Source organism: Mauremys reevesii, linkage group 5 (assembly GCF_016161935.1).
Source record: "Mauremys reevesii isolate NIE-2019 linkage group 5, ASM1616193v1, whole genome shotgun sequence".
Lineage (NCBI taxonomy): Eukaryota > Metazoa > Chordata > Testudines > Geoemydidae > Mauremys > Mauremys reevesii.
The window spans coordinates 11,926,344-11,945,693 of record NC_052627.1 but is presented as its reverse complement, the minus strand read 5'-3'; the positions used below and the strand labels follow the sequence as shown (position 1 = coordinate 11,945,693).

General features: G+C 53.0%; 1 protein-coding gene across 4 annotated transcripts in view; it reads right to left on the bottom strand.

Annotated features, from left to right (window-relative positions):
* Positions 1–13,409: 13,409 nt before the first annotated feature.
* The window catches only part of LOC120406410 (growth-regulated alpha protein-like), a 145,371-nt gene continuing 139,430 nt past the window's right edge, over positions 13,410–19,350 (bottom strand). Inside the window, exons 1-4 of one of the 4 annotated variants that reach the window (XM_039541257.1) lie at positions 15,303–15,419; positions 14,917–15,043; positions 14,745–14,828; positions 13,411–13,995 (exon numbers count right to left, since the gene is read on the bottom strand). In XM_039541257.1, coding sequence (XP_039397191.1) covers positions 13,977–13,995; positions 14,745–14,828; positions 14,917–15,043; positions 15,303–15,381 — 309 coding nt within the window. In that variant the 5' untranslated portion in view covers positions 15,382–15,419 and the 3' untranslated portion in view covers positions 13,411–13,976. Of the gene's footprint in view, positions 13,996–14,744; positions 14,829–14,916; positions 15,044–15,302; positions 15,420–19,350 lie in introns of those variants that run through there. The other 3 variants (XM_039541254.1, XM_039541259.1, XM_039541256.1) reach the window with 3 other exon arrangements.

Here is a 19,350-nt window from a genome sequence, read left to right as displayed (position 1 = left end):
TGCATAGGAGGTCATGACTCTACAGAATAGATGCAGGAGCTCTAGAAGGCCTCAAGAAAAGGAGTTCCTCTACACAACAATTTTTGTTGTACCCCACCAACGGAAACGTTGTTCTTTCTGGATTTTAAAAAGCCTCCCATAAAAATGCCACATCTGGTAGCATTAGCGCTGAGTGCAGAGAAAGTGGGTGCCACGGCACAGCTAGACTCCTTTCTAAGAAAGCAATAGACGTCAGTCAAGAATGTTACCAGCGATTGCCTCAGGTGGAAAGTGATAGCTAAAAAGTGTATGCAGTTGACAGATTGATGGTCCCTAATGAGACTGCTCTAGAAATGAACTCCACTTCACATGTGTGGGTCCCCGCCACTCCCTGGGAGTGTGCTAGGGTGACCAGATGTCCCGATTTTATAGAGACAGTCCCAATCTTGGGGTCTTTTTCTTATATAGGATCCTATTAACCTCCACCCCATCCTGATTTTTCACACTTGCTGTCTGGTCACCCTAGGGTGTGCACATGTGTGTGGGTACCAGCTGCTCTCTTCTCCCATCATTGAAGCAGGTGTGCAGGGTTACTGCCCAGGGAATTGCAGGGCACCAGTGGACATGGGGCTAGCTGCAGGCAGGGCAAGGGGTGCAGCAATGGCTGGAGACAGGGGTGTGTGGGGTGGGGTGGGCTGGCTGGCTTCAAGCAGGGCCATAGGGGGGTGTGGCATAGATTGGCAGTGCTGAAGACAGAGGAGTGCAGGAATGGCTGGCTTCAGGCAGGGGGCGTGCAGCAGGGGTTGGCTGGAGACAGGGCAGGGGGTGCAGGTACAGGGGGTACAGACCACCCGGTATGGTAAGTGCTCCCTCCTCCTCCTTCCCCCACCAGAGTAACAGCAGCCACCTGGGGCTCCCCTGCTTCCACAGCCCTGGCCATGTACACAGCTGCCGGAGCCCTGGGGAAGCGGCGGGGCTCCAGTGGCTATTTAAAGGGCTGGGGCGATAGAAGCAACGGGGGCCACGGACTTTTTAAGTAGCCCACAGATCCCAACAGCCCTACCCCATGGCTCCAGCAGTGTGGCAGTGGTGGCAATTTAAAGGGCCCCCAGGCCCTTTAAATTGTCCCCTGGAGAAGCCGGGCCACCCCGGTACAGTGCACTGACTCTTGCCAATACACCGAACCGGGGCTTGGGCGCAGGACCCTCTTAGGGGCAGGGCCCGATTCAGGGGAATTGGTTGAATTAGCCTAAAGCCGGCCCTGCCAGTATATCCAGGACATTAGTAGCACACTTTTCCCCCACCAATACCTAGTAGTTGCACTGTCATCTCCCATAGCTACTTAGGTTGCAGCTTTATTGTTAAACCTAAATTGGGAAGAAAGACGACTGATTCAGAACTTCTTTAATGGTTACTTTATCGCTAAAGGGTGTAGTGGGGTGTAGACTTGGAGAGAGGAAGGTTTCTATGATGTAGGCAAGATCAAGTATTTTATCCAAAACCAGAATACTAATGGCGCTGGTCTTCTTGGTGTCTGACCTTGAGCTATTGTCAAAAGTTTGAGGGTGACTCGTCTCCTTCCTCAAATTTTGGTTGAGGATTCTATTGATAAAGGGATTGGCCTCAAATACCTGGTTGTAGGACTCTGCCACGGTGTAGTTTTCATCTTGGATTGCCTGGTCCTAATTATAGTAAAGCATGCACTTTAGTCTTTGTAATTATATGTTATAACTCTGTTGCTTTTTATGAAGGCAGGAGTAAAAGAAAAGTAGCGGCAATATTTTGATACTAAACTAACGCTGAAAATGTACATAATTTCAATCAGACTCCTAATCTTAATTTTTGCTTAATTTTCTTATGGATTTATTTATTATGGTGGGAAACTGCTATAGGAAGTACACTTCTCCTATATAGGTCATAAGGATCCTATCTGTCTGAAACTGGCTGCTCTTTCTTTCTTTGATCTGCAGAGTGACTGATGCTTTTCAGACATCAGTTGTGGGTACAGAAGGGTTTCATTGCATCTTCTCTCTTGGCACCAGCTACTGTTCTCCCTTCTTGTTGTATTGATAGTGGGTGTGTGTGTCTCTCCTTTCTTTAAAATCATATATGCTAGGGACAGTCTTGTCCTCTTCTCCTCTCCTGATGTCAGTGTAGATGCAGGCGGTGCAAAATGTACTACAGTCATATAGTATCTCAAATGCAAAGCTACATTTCAATGATCTGAGGTTTGAAGAACAATGTGGAACTAGCTGTTTTACGGGATGTCTCGATTTCATTCCTGTAGTAACATAACTGGTGATAGGAAAGCAGGGAGAGAGAGAGAGGTGTGTGCTCTGCAAGGCTGCTGGCCACTGGGCCAATGGGTGTGGGTGGGCTGGGTAGGATCGCGGGAGTCACATCTCAGGGATCTGCCCCGCTACCCAGCACTGCTCCAGCTATGAGCTGTGTCCACTGCCTGGGACCTGTGGGGTCCCACCTGCCTCCCTGGGGGAAGAGCCACCTGGGACTGGTGCAGAGGCTGGGCCAGTCTCAGCCACTCACAGGGAACAGTCGGGGATGGGGGAGGCTCAGCTGGGTCCTGAGAGAGCCTGGTCCGGGTAGGCTCTGCTCCTGCTCCAGCCTGGCTGCTTCCACCACTCCCAAGAGGCCAGAGTTATCCTGCCCCAGGACCAGTTCTGGCTGCGCTGCCATCTCAGCCTCGCAGCCACAGTCACCTCCCATCAGGGCCGGCTACTGTGGCTGGGGGCTAGGGTTTGGGAGAGTAGGACTCTAGGGGGTCTGGGTAGGTGCTGGACACTGGGGGGTGGGTGGGGAGATCTATGTGTTAGGAGCCTGTCAGTGAGGGAGATCTGTGTGTGTGTGGGTGCTGGGAAGTGTGGGGGGTCGGTGCGGGTCACTGCAGTTGTGGGGGCACTGGACAGTGAGGGGATCTGTAGGGGGGCGCTGGGTGGGAAGGTGTGGGGCACTGTGCAGTTGTGGGAGGGCTGTGGGGGGTCTTCAGCTGGGGGGCACTGGTCAGTGAGAGGATCTGTGGGGTTCTGAGTGTGTGGGGAGTGATCTGGGAGTGCACTGGGCAGGGGGGTGGGTGGGGGTCTCGGGATGGTGCAGCACTGGGTGAAGGGAGTCGGAGGGGTGCTGGGCAGGGGGTTTGTGGGGGTCTTTGGGTGGTGTGGCACTGCGCGTAGGGAGCCAGAGCGGTGGTGTGGCACTGCGCGTAGGGAGCCAGAGGGGTGCTGGGCAGGGGGTAGCATGGTGCAGCATGGGCCCACCCCCAAGGGGAAGAAGCACAATGGCAGTGCAGGGCTGGGCTGGACAGCGTGGGTCTGGTTTGTAAACAGTGCCCTTGTACTGGGCTGGGTGGAGTGGGGCTGTCCCTGCCGTGCCATGACTCATATCCCATTGCCCCAAGTCAGCCCCTCGCTCTGAGGACTCTGCCCCCATGCCTCATGTCCCCATTTCCCCCATGGGGACCCACAAATATGTTTAGCACCGGGCCCACAACAGGTTAATCTGGCCCTGTTTGGGGTGCAGGCTCTGGGATGGAGTTGGGGGTGCAGGAGGGTTGCAGGCTATGGGGAGTTTGAGTGACGGGTGCAGGCTCTGACCTGGGGCAGGGGATTCGGGTACAGGAGGGGGTACAGACATGTGGGCTCTGGGAGGGAGTTACCAAATCAGCACGTTGTATGAGAGAAAGGAGCTGCAGGGATTTCATATAGACATAGAAAATGATAGAAGACACTTTTACATAGTCAAAATGTGAGAGGCAGAGTTTGAGGGAGGGGGCGTCTGTACAATATTTCCCGCATTCAGTCTCCTGGCTGGAGCAGTAACAACCCCGCAGCACTTGTACAGGATAGAGAGGAGCCGCGCTGTCTACCCTTTGACAGTGTAGGAATCGGGCTGCCTGTGCCTTTAAGACCCAGCCCCAGGAACCCGCCCCCTGCTCCAGGGCTGACACGGGGCACAACTGAAAACAGCCTGTGCCCCCCCCCAGCCCCGACACCCCCAGATCTGCGAGCGCAGCAGAAGGCTCATCCCGAGGGGCCACTGTCCCCCCACTACTCCCTCCCTAAACGGGGGTTTTGTCCCCGCACAGGGTCTGGCAGCGTCTCCCCCCCTGCGCTTAACCTCCCATCCCCCACCCCCCGATTTTTCCCCTTCAGCCTCTCTCCTGCCGCTACCTACAGCAGCTTGAACCCTTCTGGCCAGTAAATTTGTGTCCCCCGCTCAGACCCTGGCAGCCCCCCCGCTGCGATTTGCCCCCTTGAGCATTTTAAACGCCCCCAAAGAGCAGGCAGCAACTGGTGAGTAGAAGTGAGGGCAGAGGCGACAGCGCAGGTTACTGAGCATGCTCAGTTCGGCCGCGCATGCTCAGTGCAGCCAAAGTAGCAAATCGGGAGTGGTTCATGTTTCTGTCGGTACAACCTTAGAATCAAAGAATATCAGGGTTAGAAGGGACCTCAGGAGGTATCTAGTTTAACCTCCTGCTCAAAGCAGGACCAATCCTCAGACACATTTTTACCCCCGTTCCCTAAATGGTCTCCCTCAGGATTGAACTCACAGCCCTGGGTTTAGTAAACCAATGCTCAAACCACTGAGCTATCCCTGGGAATCTTCATTCTATGAGTTAGCCCCAGTGTCCCCCTTTACAAGGGGTAACACCCAGCTACCAGCAATCAGTGTAACCTGTTCAAAATCACTGGCGAACACCCAGGCTAGCGGCCTGGGGACCTTAGTTGCAGGGTTGTTGTAGCTGGACTGGTCCCAGAGTATGAAAGAGAGAAGCTTTTTGCTGGACCAAATTCTGTTGGAGGAAGGACAAACTTTTGAGCATCTCCGAGCTCTTCTTTATGTGAGTCTGGCGAAGAAAGTAGCGTGTCCAAGCTAAATACAAGGTGGGGCAGATTGTTAAGCGTGAGGCGTTAACACGTGTTGTAAGAGATGAGTTACAATGAAGTGGGCAATAACACACCCTGTTCACTGATGTGGTTCAGGAGTAAGTCTAGTAGAATCAGTGGAATTACCCTGATGTAAAACTAGTGTAAGGGAGAAGAGAATCAGTTTCCACGATTGGTGGAATAGATGCCAGGGGAATACATGTGCAGTGTCTTGTAGCCGTGTTGGTCCCAGGATATTAGAGAGCCAAGGTGGGTGAGGTAACATCTTTTATTGGACCAACTTCTGTTGGTGAGAGAGACAAGCTTTAGAGCTACACAGAGCTCTGCTGGTCAGGGAAAGGTAACTAGAGGTAGATAAGGTGGAAGGATTGTTTAGCAGAAGTAGTTTGCACATATTGTAAAGAACCACAGGGCATAAAAAAGGCAAATTATTGTACTAAAATAATGTCTTTATCAAGACTGTGATTTTTCGTGTCTAGTGAACTGATGAATGTAGCCGCCCAGGCTCATCTTTTGAAAGTGTTGTGCAGGTTTCCTTTGAGGCTGAGGACTGAGAGGTCAGCTGTGGAGTGATCGCTTTGTGAAAAGTGTTTGCCCACCAGTGATGTGGTGTTTTTGTCTCCTTTTTTCTGTGTGTGTTCAACAGCATCGCAATGTGGCTTTGCTCACATAATTATTGTGGAATAAATAGCACATAGAATCATTACCCAAGACCTGAGCTTTCTGACAAATATGGGGCTAGGTCAAAGCAGTGAAATAGAGGGGTTTAAAGCCCTTAATTTACTGTTCTCTTCTGCACCGAATTACCTATTTTCCTTTACAGTGGTGCAGTAAGGTGCTGGGGGGTTCAGGGTGCTTGGATCCCAGCCTAGGATCCCCTGAAACCCACCCCCCAGCTTCCCAAAACCGACTGACTCCACTCCCCCGTTCCCTTTTGTCTAGCTACTGGCCAGAGGTGAGACCTCCCCTCCCCCAGGCCAGGCTCATGTTACAGCTGCATACCTGTCTCTGCCTACTAAGCACACAGACAGCCCCTGCTCCATCACACCTCTCCCCCCTCCGAGACTGAACTGAGCGGGGTCACTGCCCAGTGACCCGGGGAAGTTCGGGGCCCCCTCTCCGGGACAGCGCGTCCGCTATCAGGTTGGCACTTCCCTTCACGTGGACCACGTCCATGTCATAGTCCTGCAGGAGCAGGCTCCACCTCAGGAGCTTGGCGTTGGCTCCTTTCATCTGGTGCAGCCAGGTCAGGGGAGAGTGGTCGGTGTACACGGTGAAGTGGCGCCCAAAGAGATAGGGCTCCAGTTTCTTCAGGGCCCACACCATGGCCAGGCATTCCTTCTCGATGGCCGCGTAGTTCTGCTCCCGGGGTAGCAACTTCTTGCTCAGGTACACAATGGGGTGTCTCTCCCCCTTTTCATCCTCCTGCATCAACACCGCCCCCAGCCCTGTGTCTGAGGCGTCGGTAAACACCATAAAGGGCTTGTCAAAGTTTGGGTTTGCCAGAACTGGGCCTCTGAGCAGAGCCTCCTTCAGTGCCTGGAGAGCCTCCTGGCACTGCTCGGTCCAGACCACCTTGTCTGGCTTCCCCTTCTTGCACAGCTCAGTGATGGGGGCGGCTATGGCACTAAAGTGGGGCACAAACCTCCGATAGTACCCTGCCATCCCAATAAAGGCCTGGACCTGCTTTTTGGTCTGGGGAGCGGGCCAGTCTCTGATCACCTCCACCTTGGCCGGTTCCGGCTTTAGGCAGCCGCTCCCCACCCGATGGCCCAGGTAAGATACCTCAGCCATCCCCACCTTACACTTCTCAGCCTTGACGGTTAACCCAGCCTCCCGGAGTCGGTCCAGCACTTGTCTAACCTGGAACACGTGATCCTCCCAGGTCTGGCTGAAGACGCAGATGTCATCAATATACGCCACAGCAAAACTCTCCATCCCCTTCAGCAGCTGATCCACCAGGCGTTGGAAGGTGGCCAGTGCTCCCTTGAGGCCGAAGGGCAGGGTCAGAAACTCGTAGAGACCCAGAGGGGTGATAAAGGCCGATTTCAGCCTGGCATCTGCGTCCAGCGGCACTTGCCAGTAGCCCTTTGTAAGATCCATGGTGGTGAGGTACCGAGCGCCTCCCAGCTTGTCTAGGAGCTCGTCAGGCCTTGGCATGGGGTAGGCATCAGATACGGTGATGGCATTGAGCTTTCGATAGTCCACGCAGAACCGGATCGACCCGTCCTTCTTGGGGACCAGCACCACTGGGGAGGCCCAGGGGCTGGCGGACGGCTGAATCACCCCTAAAGCCAGCATGTCCCTGACCTCCCTTTCCAGGTCCTGGGCAGTCTTCCCGGTAACCCGAAAAGGGGAGCAGCGTATCGGGGGGTGTGCCCCAGTCTCCACCCGGTGGACGGTCAAATTAGTGCGCCCAGGCTGGTTGGAAAACAACTGTCGGTACAGATGCAGCACCCCTCTGATCTCAGCATGCTGAGCTGGGGTCAGCTGATCTGAGAGGGGAATCGCCTCAAGGGGGGAACCAGCCTTTGTCCCTGGGAATAGATCCACTAGAGGGTCATCCCCCGGCTCCTCCCAGTGGCCACACACGGCCAACACCATATTCCCTCGGTCATAATATGGCTTCATCATATTCACATGGTACACTCGGCGGTGATGAGCCCGGTTCGACAGCTCCACCACATAGTTTACCTCATTTAGTTGCTTGACAACCTTGAAGGGCCCTTCCCAGGCAGCCTGGAGTTTGTTTTTCCTCACGGGGATGAGAACCATCACTTGGTCCCCGGTGGCGAAGGCGCGGGCCTGCGCCGTGCGGTCGTACCAGACCTTCTGCTTCCTCTGGGCTCGGGCCAGATTCTCCCTGGCCAGGCCCATGAGCTCGGTAAGTCTTTCCCGGAAGGTCAGGACATACTCCACCACCGACTCTCCATCGGGAGCGGCCTTCCCCTCCCATTCGTCTCTCATCAGGTCCAGGGACCCCCTTACCCGCCTTCCATATAACAGTTCGAAAGGCGAAAACCCAGTAGACTCCTGGGGAACCTCCCTGTATGCAAACAGCAGGTGAGGTAAGTACTTGTCCCAGTCCTGTGGGTGCTGGTGCATGAATGTTTTAGCATCATCTTTAGCGTCCCGTTGAACCTCTCCACCAGCCCGTTGGTCTGGGGGTGGTACGCTGAGGCCCAGCTGGGTCGGACCCCACATTTCTCCCACAGGGACTGGAGCAGCTTCGACATGAAGTTGGACCCCTGGTCCGTTAAGACTTCCTGGGGGAACCCCACCCGGCTGAAAATGGTCAGCAGCGCATCCGCCACGGTGTCTGCTTCGGTAGAGGACAAGGCCACCGCCTCGGGGTATCGAGTGGCGAAATCTACCACCACCAGGATGTATTTCTTCCCTGACCGGGTCGCCTTGCTGAGAGGCCCCACCATGTCCATGGCCACCTTCTGGAAAGGCTCTTCTATGATGGGCAAAGGCCTCAGAGCTGCTTTCCCCTTGTCCCGGGCCTTCCCCACCCGCTGGCAGGGGTCACAGGATTGGCAGTACTGTCGGACATGGGTAAAGACCCCAGGCCAGTAAAAGTTCTGTAGCAGCCTCTGCCTGGTGCGTCGGATTCCCTGGTGCCCTGCGAGGGGGATGTCATGGGCCAGGTACAGCAGCTTGTGGCGAAACTTCTGGGGAACCACCAGCTGCCTCCTAATCCCCCATGACTCCACCTCCCCAGGGGGGGCCCATTCTCGGTACAGGAACCCCTTCTCCCACAGGAACCTCTCCTTGCAACCTCTCCTCATGGTCTGCGCTGCGTTGAGGTCAGCCCGGTCCCTGGGCTTCTGCAAGGAGGGATCCTTCTGCACCTCGGCCTGGAACTCAGCAGCTGGGACAGGGATGGGGATCTGCTCTCCCTCACCGGCTGGGTCTGAGGCCGCAGCCTCTCTGGGTCATGTCTCTGGGCGTTCCCTCCCCGCCAGGCACTCGGGCAGAGTACTTTCCCCGTTGTCAGGGTGCAGAGCCCTGCGCCGACTCTGACTACGGGTCACAATCAGGGTACCCCGGGTATTGCCGGGCCAGGTCTCGAGATCCCCCCCCATTAGCACCTCTGTGGGCAAATGGGGGTGCACTCCCACATCCTTGGGGCCCTCCTTGACCCCCCACTTCAGGTGCACCCTAGCCACGGGCACCTTGAATGGGGTCCCGCTCACGCCCATCAGGGACAGGTAGGTATCAGGCACCATCCGATTTAGGCCCACCACCTCGGGCCGGGCCAGCGTCACCTCTGCGCCTGTGTCCCAGTACCCAGTGACCTTCCTCCCATCCACCTCCAGGGGAACAAGGCACTCGCTCCGGAGGGGCGGCCCCGTGGCCACCCTGTAGCAGAACCTTGTGTCCGGAGCATCCAGCCCCCCAGGGGCGCTGGCCTGGGGCCCTCCTCCCTCCTTCCCAGGTGGGACGCTGCCAGCCCCCCTCTCTTGGGCATGTTGCCCCTCCTCCGATTGGGTCTTTACCCAGTCAACCCTCTGCGGGTTGGGTCTGCTCGGTCTGTCTCTGAGCTTGGGGCACTGGGCCCGTATGTGGCCTTGCTGGCCACAGTGGAAGCAGCCCATGTCTCGTGGGTCCCCTCGCGGGGGTCGGGTGGACCTGACGCTGGACGTTCCCCTTTTGTGGGGGTTCTCCAAAGGGCCCCGCTGGGAGGTCCCGTGGTGACTCTCTCTCTGCGTTGAGGCAGGCCTGCTCCCTCGAGACTCCTCCCTGCCATCCCCCGCCCGACTGTCCATGTATTGGTCGGCCAGCTGGCCTGCATGCTGCGGGTTCTCCGGCTTCTGGTCCATCAACCACCGCTTCAGGTCGGATGGGCACTGCTCATACAGGTGCTCCAGTACGACTAGGTCAAGCAGGTCCTCTCTAGTTTGGGCCCCAGCCGTCCACTTGCGGGCGTACCCCTGCGCCCGGTTGACCAGTTGCAGGTATGTGCCCTCCCGGGTCTTATGTTGACTCCGGAACCTCTTCCGGTACATCTCCGGGGTCAGCCCAAACTCGCGGAGTAGGGCCTCTTTGAACAGGTTGTAGTCCCGCGCCTCCGCCCCTTTCATTCGGCTGTACACCTCCACGGCGGTGGGGTCCAGTAAGGGGGTGAGGCACCGGATCCTGTCTGCGGGGTCCACCTCGTGCAACTCGCAGGCATTCTCAAAGGCCGTCAGGAAGGTGTCTATGTCCTCCCCCTCCTTCCGCCGGGCCAGGAAGTTCTTATCGAAGCTCTTTGTAGGCTTAGCCCCCCCCTCGCTCACCACAGCCGGGGCCTCCCTGCTTTTCAGCTGGGCCAGGTCCATCTCATGTTTACGTTGCTTCTCCTCGTGTTTACGCTGGTTCTCCCGCTCCTTCAGCTCTTGCCTCCTTAACTCGAGCTCTTCCCGTCTCAGCTCCCTGTCATGTTCCATCCGCATCCGCTCCAGGGACAGGGAGCTCCGCCGGGACGATCCCCTGCTGGCCACTGAGCCCTCGGTAGTCGCTGGGCTCCCCCTCCCCCTACGCCTAGGGGTGGGGGGTCTCGGGGAGCCCTCAGCGGCCGGCTGACCACTCCCAGCGGGTCCAGACACTGTAGCCTGTGCTGCATCTGCCCGGCTGCTTCCCTCAGAGACAGGGACCGGTTCATCCCTGCAATCTCTCTCCTCCAGCCGGGCAATCAGCTGGGCCTTGGTGAGCTTCCCATGGCGCAGCCCCCCCTGCTTGTACAGCTCCACCAGCTCACACTTGCGCTTCTGGGAATACATCCTCCTGCTGGCCGCTCGCAGGCCGGGGTGCTCGCCGCTCCCCACGGGTTCCAGGGGGACCCCTAGTGTGCCAGTCCTTGAGGTCACCCCCTCTCTGCCAGAGTCGAGCTGCAGACTCCTCCGCCCCTGGGACCGCTCGCTGTGATCCCCCGGGGGACCCTGTTACTGCAAAGTCCTGCTCTCTGGCCACACTCGCCCAGGGGTGAATCGCCCCTTCGTTTTACTGCTCCCCAGTCACTTACTGCAGGAAGCGCCGTCCACGGGGTGCCGTCGATCCCACCACTGCCACCAGTTGTCACGAAGTGTGGGGGAGTCTGGCCCTGCACCCCTCTTCCTGAACCCACAGTGACTCTCAGCCAGCCAGTAAAACAGAAGGTTTATTGAACAACAGGAACACAGGATACGGCCCAGCTTGTGTTCAGAGCTAGGACCCCTCGATCTGGCCTTTCTGGGGGGTTCAGGGTGCTTGGATCCCAGCCTAGGATCCCCTGAAACCCACCCCCCAGCTTCCCAAAACCGACTGACTCCACTCCCCCGTTCCCTTTTGTCTAGCTACCGGCCAGAGGTGAGACCTCCCCTCCCCCAGGCCAGGCTCATGTTACAGCTGCATACCTGTCTCTGCCTACTAAGCACACAGACAGCCCCTGCTCCATCACACTCCTTCTCATAGCACAAGAACGAGGGGTCATCAAATGAAATTAATAGGCAGCAGGTTTAAAACAAACAAAAGGAAGTATTTTTTCACACAATGCACAGTCAACCTGTGGAACTCTTTGCCAGAGGATATTGTGAAGGCCAAGACTATAACAGGGTTCAAGAAAAAACTAGATAAGTTCATGGAGGATAGGTCCATCAATGGCTATTAGCCAGGATGGGCAGGGATGGTGTCCTTGGCCTCTGTTTGCCAGAAGCTGGGAATGGGCAACAGAGGATGGTTGATGATTTACCTGTTCTGTTCATTCCCTTTGTGGCACCTGGCATTAGCCACTGTCAGAAGACAGGATACTGGGCTAGATGGAACTTTGGTCTGACTCGGTATGGCCGTTCTTATGTTACAGTAGTGGATCCTAAAAATACGTCATATACAGAAAAGCTAGTGGAGGTCATTGGAATAAAGCCTCCACCAGCAATTAGAATTTTTCCTCTCTGAGTCTGAGAAGTTGGGTGATCGTGCCGAGGTAGAGTCGCTCTCCAGGGTAGGGACACAGAGGAGTAATGACAAAGGAGCTCCAGGAGGATAACTGGCCTGTAGGTGGTAGCCTAGATTACATGACTGTGGAGTGTGGCTTTAAGGGTTCACTGGTGCTGATTTGCAAGGCAGGGAGACCAGCCCAAACTGTGGGCCCCACTCTTGCTGGCAGTCCCTGCACTGCACTGGTGGGGCTGCAAAGTGAGAGGCACTCACAGCTGAGTGCCCAGTGCAGCAAGGCGGTGGCAGTGCTTAATTTGTAAGGAAAAAGTTACCCGGGCTCCAGCAAATTTTTTTTTACTTTAATAACTGAAACAGCAAACCCAGAGGTGCTGGGGCTATGAACTGTCAAACCTAGAGGTGCTGGGACGCAGCACTGGCCAAAATTCAGCACTGGCAGGTGGCCCGCAGGTCCTGAGCCTGAAAATCTCAGGTTGGCATGTTCAGACCAATCCAAACCTCGGACTTGTAGTCAGGTCCTGTGTGGGTCAGGTTGTAAGGCTCAATACCCCACCATCGCACCGGCTGTCTAATATAATGATGCAGCAAGCCTCCCAAATTCCATAAGGAAGCAGCAGTTGATCTTTCACCCACTCAATTATATGTCCATGGACTATGGCGTGAGTCTGTGCCTATGGGTCTAACACTTCCTTCTGGGAATATCCTCCATGAAACACAGTTAGGATGGAACCAGATAAAGGGACACTGCGCTTTTACAAATGTCTACAGTTTAAAAAAAAAGGCAGGGGGTGGGGATGCTTAACAGCTAGAGCATGCACATGCCCTGAAAATTATTTCTATATAAAGCAAGTGTCTTCTATGCTCTTTTTCCTTGGAGCTGTCTTGTTTCCTATAACAGCAAAGAATCATTGTGTGCCTGATCTTGCAGAGTGCTTTAAGCAGGAGTAGTCTCATAGCAAGTTAAGCAAATGTGCAAGTCCTTGCAGCTTTCATAGCCACAAACCACTTTCTGAGGCTGAATTTCCCTTCACAATGAGGTCTGCAGATGAGGAGTTTAAATATTGCAACTCTGGACCCAAGAGTCTGTTAAATGCAGACAAACATTAAATAAAATAGGGAAAGGGATGAAGCTTGAAGGCAGGGGTGTATCCTATACCAATTCCCACCCATACCACACTTTTCCCAGGGTCCCACTGGGACAGATACATGGACATGAACACTTCACTGATTGACGACTCAACCACTTTTAATCAGAAAATATTTATTTCATGTATAACTCCCGCCAGTCTCACAATTACTGCATTTTAGTACAGTACAATTTGTAATACCACTTCTACACAGAACATGACAGTATGTCATACAATGCAGACATAAAATGTCCAAGGGTCTTCAGAACCTTACTGTTCTTAAACCTTCAGCATAAATACCAAATATTTAAATTGCATAGAAATAAGTTAACACATCAAAACAACCCTAAAAAGTTTGCAGAAACTTCAGCTAGTGACTGGAAGCCACATTCTCATAAAGATTGCTTTTCTATTAAAGGAAAACAGACTAGCAGCTGTTTCACCCAACCAAGCAAATGACTGTGTGTCCCAGGGACATGTGCCTTGGCAGCACATTTCAGGACTGTAGCAAGTTACTGTGCTTCTTCTAATTGGATTTCACTTTGGAATCCTCCGTATTTGTGGGCTCAGAGGTTAAATGCTTGGCAGCTCCAGAATCTGAAGCTCTGGTTATTCACAAGCCAGCAGGCATCCTGCACAGCCACAGTGTGAAAGGCACAGCTTCACCGTACCGTCCATCTCGAGCTGCTCAGAGGAGCTGAGGGGATGGGCTATTGGGAATGTGCACTAGATTAACAAGCAGCCATTTCTTGAGCCACTGCTGCAGCATTATCCCTTCAGGTGATCAGGAAGATCTAAAGGGCTTGACACAATACCTAGCTGTCGCAGAGCTCTACAGAGATGTATTAATAAATACACAAATAAGCACAGGTTGCAATAACTCAGTGGAACAGGTTGCAGTTGAATGGAGCAGGCTGGTCTCTCAGACCCTCAAAAGAAGAGTTCAGCATGGCGAGCTGTCCAGCCTCAGGTTCCCATGCTCTCTCACACTGGTTTCCCAGTGTACAAACAGGTAGTTTCTGTTATAGTGGCTTGTTCATTTCCTCTGCTCCCCTCACAGCTTGGTAGATTTACTGCAACAGTCACAACAGAACACAGGTTAGAAGTGACATCCGGAAAGACCTCACCTGGACTCATTTCTGCTCGTGCCTTTCCCCTCCACAGACTCCCCGCCTGCATTCCCTGTGCACTCGCCTCCTGCTGCCCCCCTGGGAGCTGTGTGTGTCCCGGGGAACAGGGGCAGTGCTGATCCAGCTCATCAATGGCGTTTAGTGCCAGGGACCCCGCCAGCCCCAGGTAGCAGCCCGGGGTCATGGCGAAGAGCACAGACACTTCTTTAAACTCGTTTTCCTACATGACCCCTGGGCTTGGTTTCTCCCCCTACAATGGAGCTGGACTGATGGGCCCAGCTCGGGCTGCGGTTTGTAATGAGCAGTATCCACTGGTTAAGACTCAAAAAGAACAGGAGTCCTTGTGGCACCTTAGAGACTAACACATTTATTTCAGCATGAGCTTTCCTGGGCTACAGCTCACTTCTTCGGATGCACAGCATGGAACAGGCACACAGGAGAAATACATTTGTTAGTCTCTAAGGTGCCGCGCACTCCTGTTCTTTTTGGGGATACAGACTAACAGGGCTGCTACTCTGAAACTGGTTAAGACTCAGTGGCCCATCTCGCCCCTTGTCCCTGCAACACGGACACTTGCTTCCGACCGAGTCTGCTGCCCACGCTCCCCTGACACGGCACAACGGCACTAGAGCTGCACCTGCGAGACACCGGCCGCTGGCACAACAGGGAGAGCGACACCCCCAGGCAGGTACCTGTTCAGGATCTTGGTGACGATCAGCTGGACCCAGCGCGCGGTGGGATCCAGACTGACTTTCTTGCCGTGCTTCGTGGTGGCTCTGCGGGGAGGCAGAGGGGAGAACGGGGTGAGCGCGGGGCTGGCGGGGCGGTGCAGGCTGGGGGGGGCAGCAGGGCCCCGACACTTACATGACTTCTTGCACCCCGCAGTGGGGCCCCTCGGGGATCAGCTCCACGTGGGCGACGCGCTTGGGGTGGATCACCGCGGCCTCGGTCTGCAGGCACCAGCACCGCAGCTCGCCGGCCATGGGGGCACCTGCCCGGGGAGGGGGAGAAAGACTCAGCTCCTGCCGGCGGCCAGATCCTCTGCAGGGGGGCGGCCCGGGACACACCCTAGGTCCGGTCCATGCCCCCGGCCGGGGGACTCCCCGCATCCGGCGGGCTCTCGGACCCCTGGGTCCCCTCCACCCCCGCGGCTCTTGGACACCTGGGTCCGATCCGTCCTTCCAAGCCCCAGTGGGAAGCGAGACTCCCCCAGCCCGGTCCCGGGGCCCCCGGCGCAGCGAGCCCCTCACCCCGGCACAGCGCGGCGCAGGCCGCTAGCAGCAGCAGCAGCAGGGCGCTGCCGGGGGTGAAGCTCTCGGGGCAGCTCATGGTCCGGGCTGGCGGCGGAGGCTGGTGCTGGGATCTGGGCTCGGCTCAGCTCTGAGCCACCGCAGCGCCCCGCGGCCGCTTTTATCCCCGCGGGACCCGGCCGGGAAATCCCCGGGGCAGAGGGGGCGGAGCGGCCGGAGAAACCCGCTTCAGCTGGGACCCGCCTGCCCCAGCCCCACGCCAAGGGCTGGGCTCGGGGATCGTTCCCTGCCGTGGGGTGGGCCAGGGGCTGCTGGCAGCGAGAACCGGGGCCCGCTGGGGGCCGGGGCAATTGACAGGTTTGTCCCCATCCCGGCAGCAGGAGTCCTGCCCCCCGGGCTCCGCTGCCGCCTTACCCGGGCTCGGGGCTGTTGCCGGCTCAAAGAGCCCAAGGCGGAGCAACAGCAGGGTTCGTTGCCCGGTGTGCGTCGCACTAATTATCACACCAGGGTGGAGAAGCAAAACCAGGTTTATTTAAGCCCAAATAGGTGCCAGGGAGAAAAGCATTCTCAAATCCTGCACCCCGATACAAGCGGTTTTCCTCTCTTTATACAGAACTTCAGCTACGCATTCCCATCACCCCCACACTCCTCCTCTCCCCCCACCTTTCATTCCCATGCAGCAAATACACTTTGCAATAGCAATCACATGAAGCAGTTAAGTCATACTTGGCAAAAAACCACCTTAGCTCGTTAGCAACTTTTCTGTGATCAGTTATCTGTACTTTCCCACCGTGGGGGCTACATTCTCATGCATATAACTTTAATTACAGCACCTGCTTTCCGCCTATCTTATTTAGTATTGGCTACATCTAGTATCAAGCAACCTTGCCACTGCCAGTAATTAGCACATAACACAAAAGGTTACAAAAGTTTAGTAAGGCTAACAAAAGCACTTTACATAAAGATACTTTGGGTCACATAGGCCCAAAGTCACAACTTTGGTTTACTCAGGCCTAGTGGCACCAACAATTCCCCCCTTTGAGAATACTCAACAAACTTTTGGCGAGTTTTCTCAAACTTTAAAAACAAAAAAAACCAATGAAGCTTTACAGATATATGTACAACTGCTCTTTTGAGCTTAGTCACCCCAACCCAAGAATGAATGCATGGACAAAAGAGTGGAATGTTCATTTAACAACTAAGGGATTGGGGCACTGACTATAAATCAGGTAGGTATACCAAGTGGTTTAATTTCCCAGATGTCTCGGTGAATAATTCAGTCCCATATGCATCCTCCCCATGGATCCAGCAGGATTCGGTATGTAGAAGCCACACCCACCCTAACCGGTCCATATGCTTGGAAGGAGCACTGTGAATGTCCACACTTCCATTCAGAAAGTGTCCAAGTATGTCTCCATGACCACAGATCAGATGGTACTCCTGATGTGTCTGTAAGGGCAGTGGGTCAAATCTGGTGCTCAAGATCACTCTGAATGGCCATCAGCTGGTCATTCAGGAAATCCTGAATTTCTAAACATACTAGATCCCACTGCAATACCTTCCCAGCCTCAGTGATATTCAATACCATCTCTGTCAGTAACTTCTGGGTTATAGAACTAAGGGTGGAAATGACATGTAACTCACCAACTTCAGCCTATACTTGGGTTAGCTGAACTTCAGAAATAAGGCTAGTGGCCCTTTCTGGTCGGCCCAATTTCTTATCATGTTTTTGGCCTTTAAGAATATTCCAAATGGCTGTTACACTGTTAGCCCCAGCCCACAGGGATCTGCCCAATTTCCTCTTTTTCCAGAGGAAATAACCCAGGCTCTTTGTTGTGCTAATCTAATGGCAGCCCCTTGTGAGCAATCTGGGTATGTAGAAGTGATTTGAAAACTGGATAAGGGCAATGTCATTACATACTGAAGGATTTATCCAAAACACAGGGCACAGCCTGTAGATTAAACCCCAAAAGTCAATTAATACCACATTCCCAATCATGGGTCCCATAAATTTCTTCCTGCCAGTGTACAATTCTTTGTTTCTTCACCAGGGTCAGTTCTCAATGTCCTTTTAGTCAGGAATTCCTGGACTTTGGCAATGTCAGTGGAGTGAGTGTTTCTTCTTCTTTCTCAAAACAATTGTGGTTTAGCATCCTACAGGGGAGAGGTTTCCAGCACATATCACCCTGTAATAGCTTTGCTTTCTCTAGAAAAGTCTAAAGGCACAGTTGGTCTGTCAGTGGACAAGGGAGAGGTTGTCCAGAAGCTGTCCAGAAGCACAGTAGAACTAGAAGAAAGAATAGGCTAATCATCAATAGGAAAATTCTTCTGATGTGGAGGGGTCTTTTTGCAGTGAGAATCCTGAGTCCAAGCAGTCAGTCTTTGGCACTTCACAGCAGTGTTGGTAGACAGGAGGACTTGGAAAGGGCCTTTCCAGCGTGGAGCCAAGGCAGTCTTTCGTTGATGGATCTTTATGTAGACCCAGTCTTCTGGTTCCTAGGAGTGGTAGGACTGCTAGGATCTTCGGGTTGTTTCTTCTTTACCTGTGAGAAAAAAAACCTAACACATTGCATTAATGTCTTTGCAGATTTTACATCTTCTTGGGTATATTTAAGCCCCCCCTTTTTGGCTTCTTTTAACCTACAAAGGAAACTTTTACTTTTTATTTATACACCTTTTGTTAACAATAAACACATACACAGTACATTAGTTTTATTTAATGTATGCCACATATACCCTTTCACTAAAATAACCTTATTACAGAGCTTTAGAACAACAGGCCAGGACAAGCACACCCACTTTGATGAGTTCACTCAATACAACCTCTAGTCCAATAGCTTTCCACCATCCCCAGCCCTCTGGCTAGAAGTCTGAGGTAGCCAGAAGGATCCCATGTACAATATGGGGAGTGGGTTAACTTTCCATGTCCTTGCTTTCAAAGACTGTTAGTATGCAAATTTTAATAACCACTTTAAATTAAAAGATTTGGCTAATAAAGTTTCTTTCTCTTACTTAAGAAAATGTATTAGACTTTAGTATATCACATTTTTCTGATATATTCAAACACTTTGTATTTTAAATAAAACAAAACAAGTATCTGCATTTCAATTTAACACTGCCACTTGATTTTAAATCAGACCATCCCATAAAATATTAAACACATCAATTTTGGCCACAAGACAGACACCACGAGACAGAACATAGAACACAAAACACAATTTTTACTGTGCCAGCAAATCATGGTACGTTGAATGCTGTTCAGCCGGCATCAGTGTTCTCTGATTATCTGAAAGACAAAACAGAAGTCTACCCCTTCTGGGCAGGCAATCATTACTAAAAATATACAAATACTCTTGTTGATTTTAGGCAAAACAAGGGAATTACCCCATATTGTCTTGTATGTGTTTTATAGGCAGCCCCTGTTTTAGTGGCTCCTATCTTATTAGTTAGATAATTTGCATTAATACAGATGCTTGCTGGCTCACTTTTTACTTGTAACTCCTGCTTGTAAACACTGAAAGAAAACATCATCACTCACAGTGCTCTTAGAGCCTAATACAATTTTAATTACATAGCAGTGGATACATTCTTCAGCTAATTTAACAAAATTGTTCATAGCCAAATGATTGCAATCTAATAATTTCTTTGCCTGAATTTATTTACAAACATTTCAAAGACACCAAAAACTTTTTACTTTAGTACATTTACAAAATTCAACTGCTGTTCCCTCCAGCAACTATAGAGTTAACTTTTCACTGTGCCTTAAATTACTTGCTTGTCCTTTCAACAACCACTTACCAACTCAGATCACCATTCCAAATATTCTTCTGAGTATTTGAACCCACATGCATATACTTACTTACTCTGTTTTTGTTTTCACTACACCCTAAAAGTTTCCAACCTGTTCTCCAAGCTCTCTGTCTGTTGCCTGGCTGCCTGGGCCCGATCCTTTTTTTTTTTTACACCCTGGAATCTCCTGCAGTGTCTCTTTTAGAGAGTCCAGTTCAGATTCCAGCCCGTGGCTTCTCCAGTTTCACCAAGTCAAGCT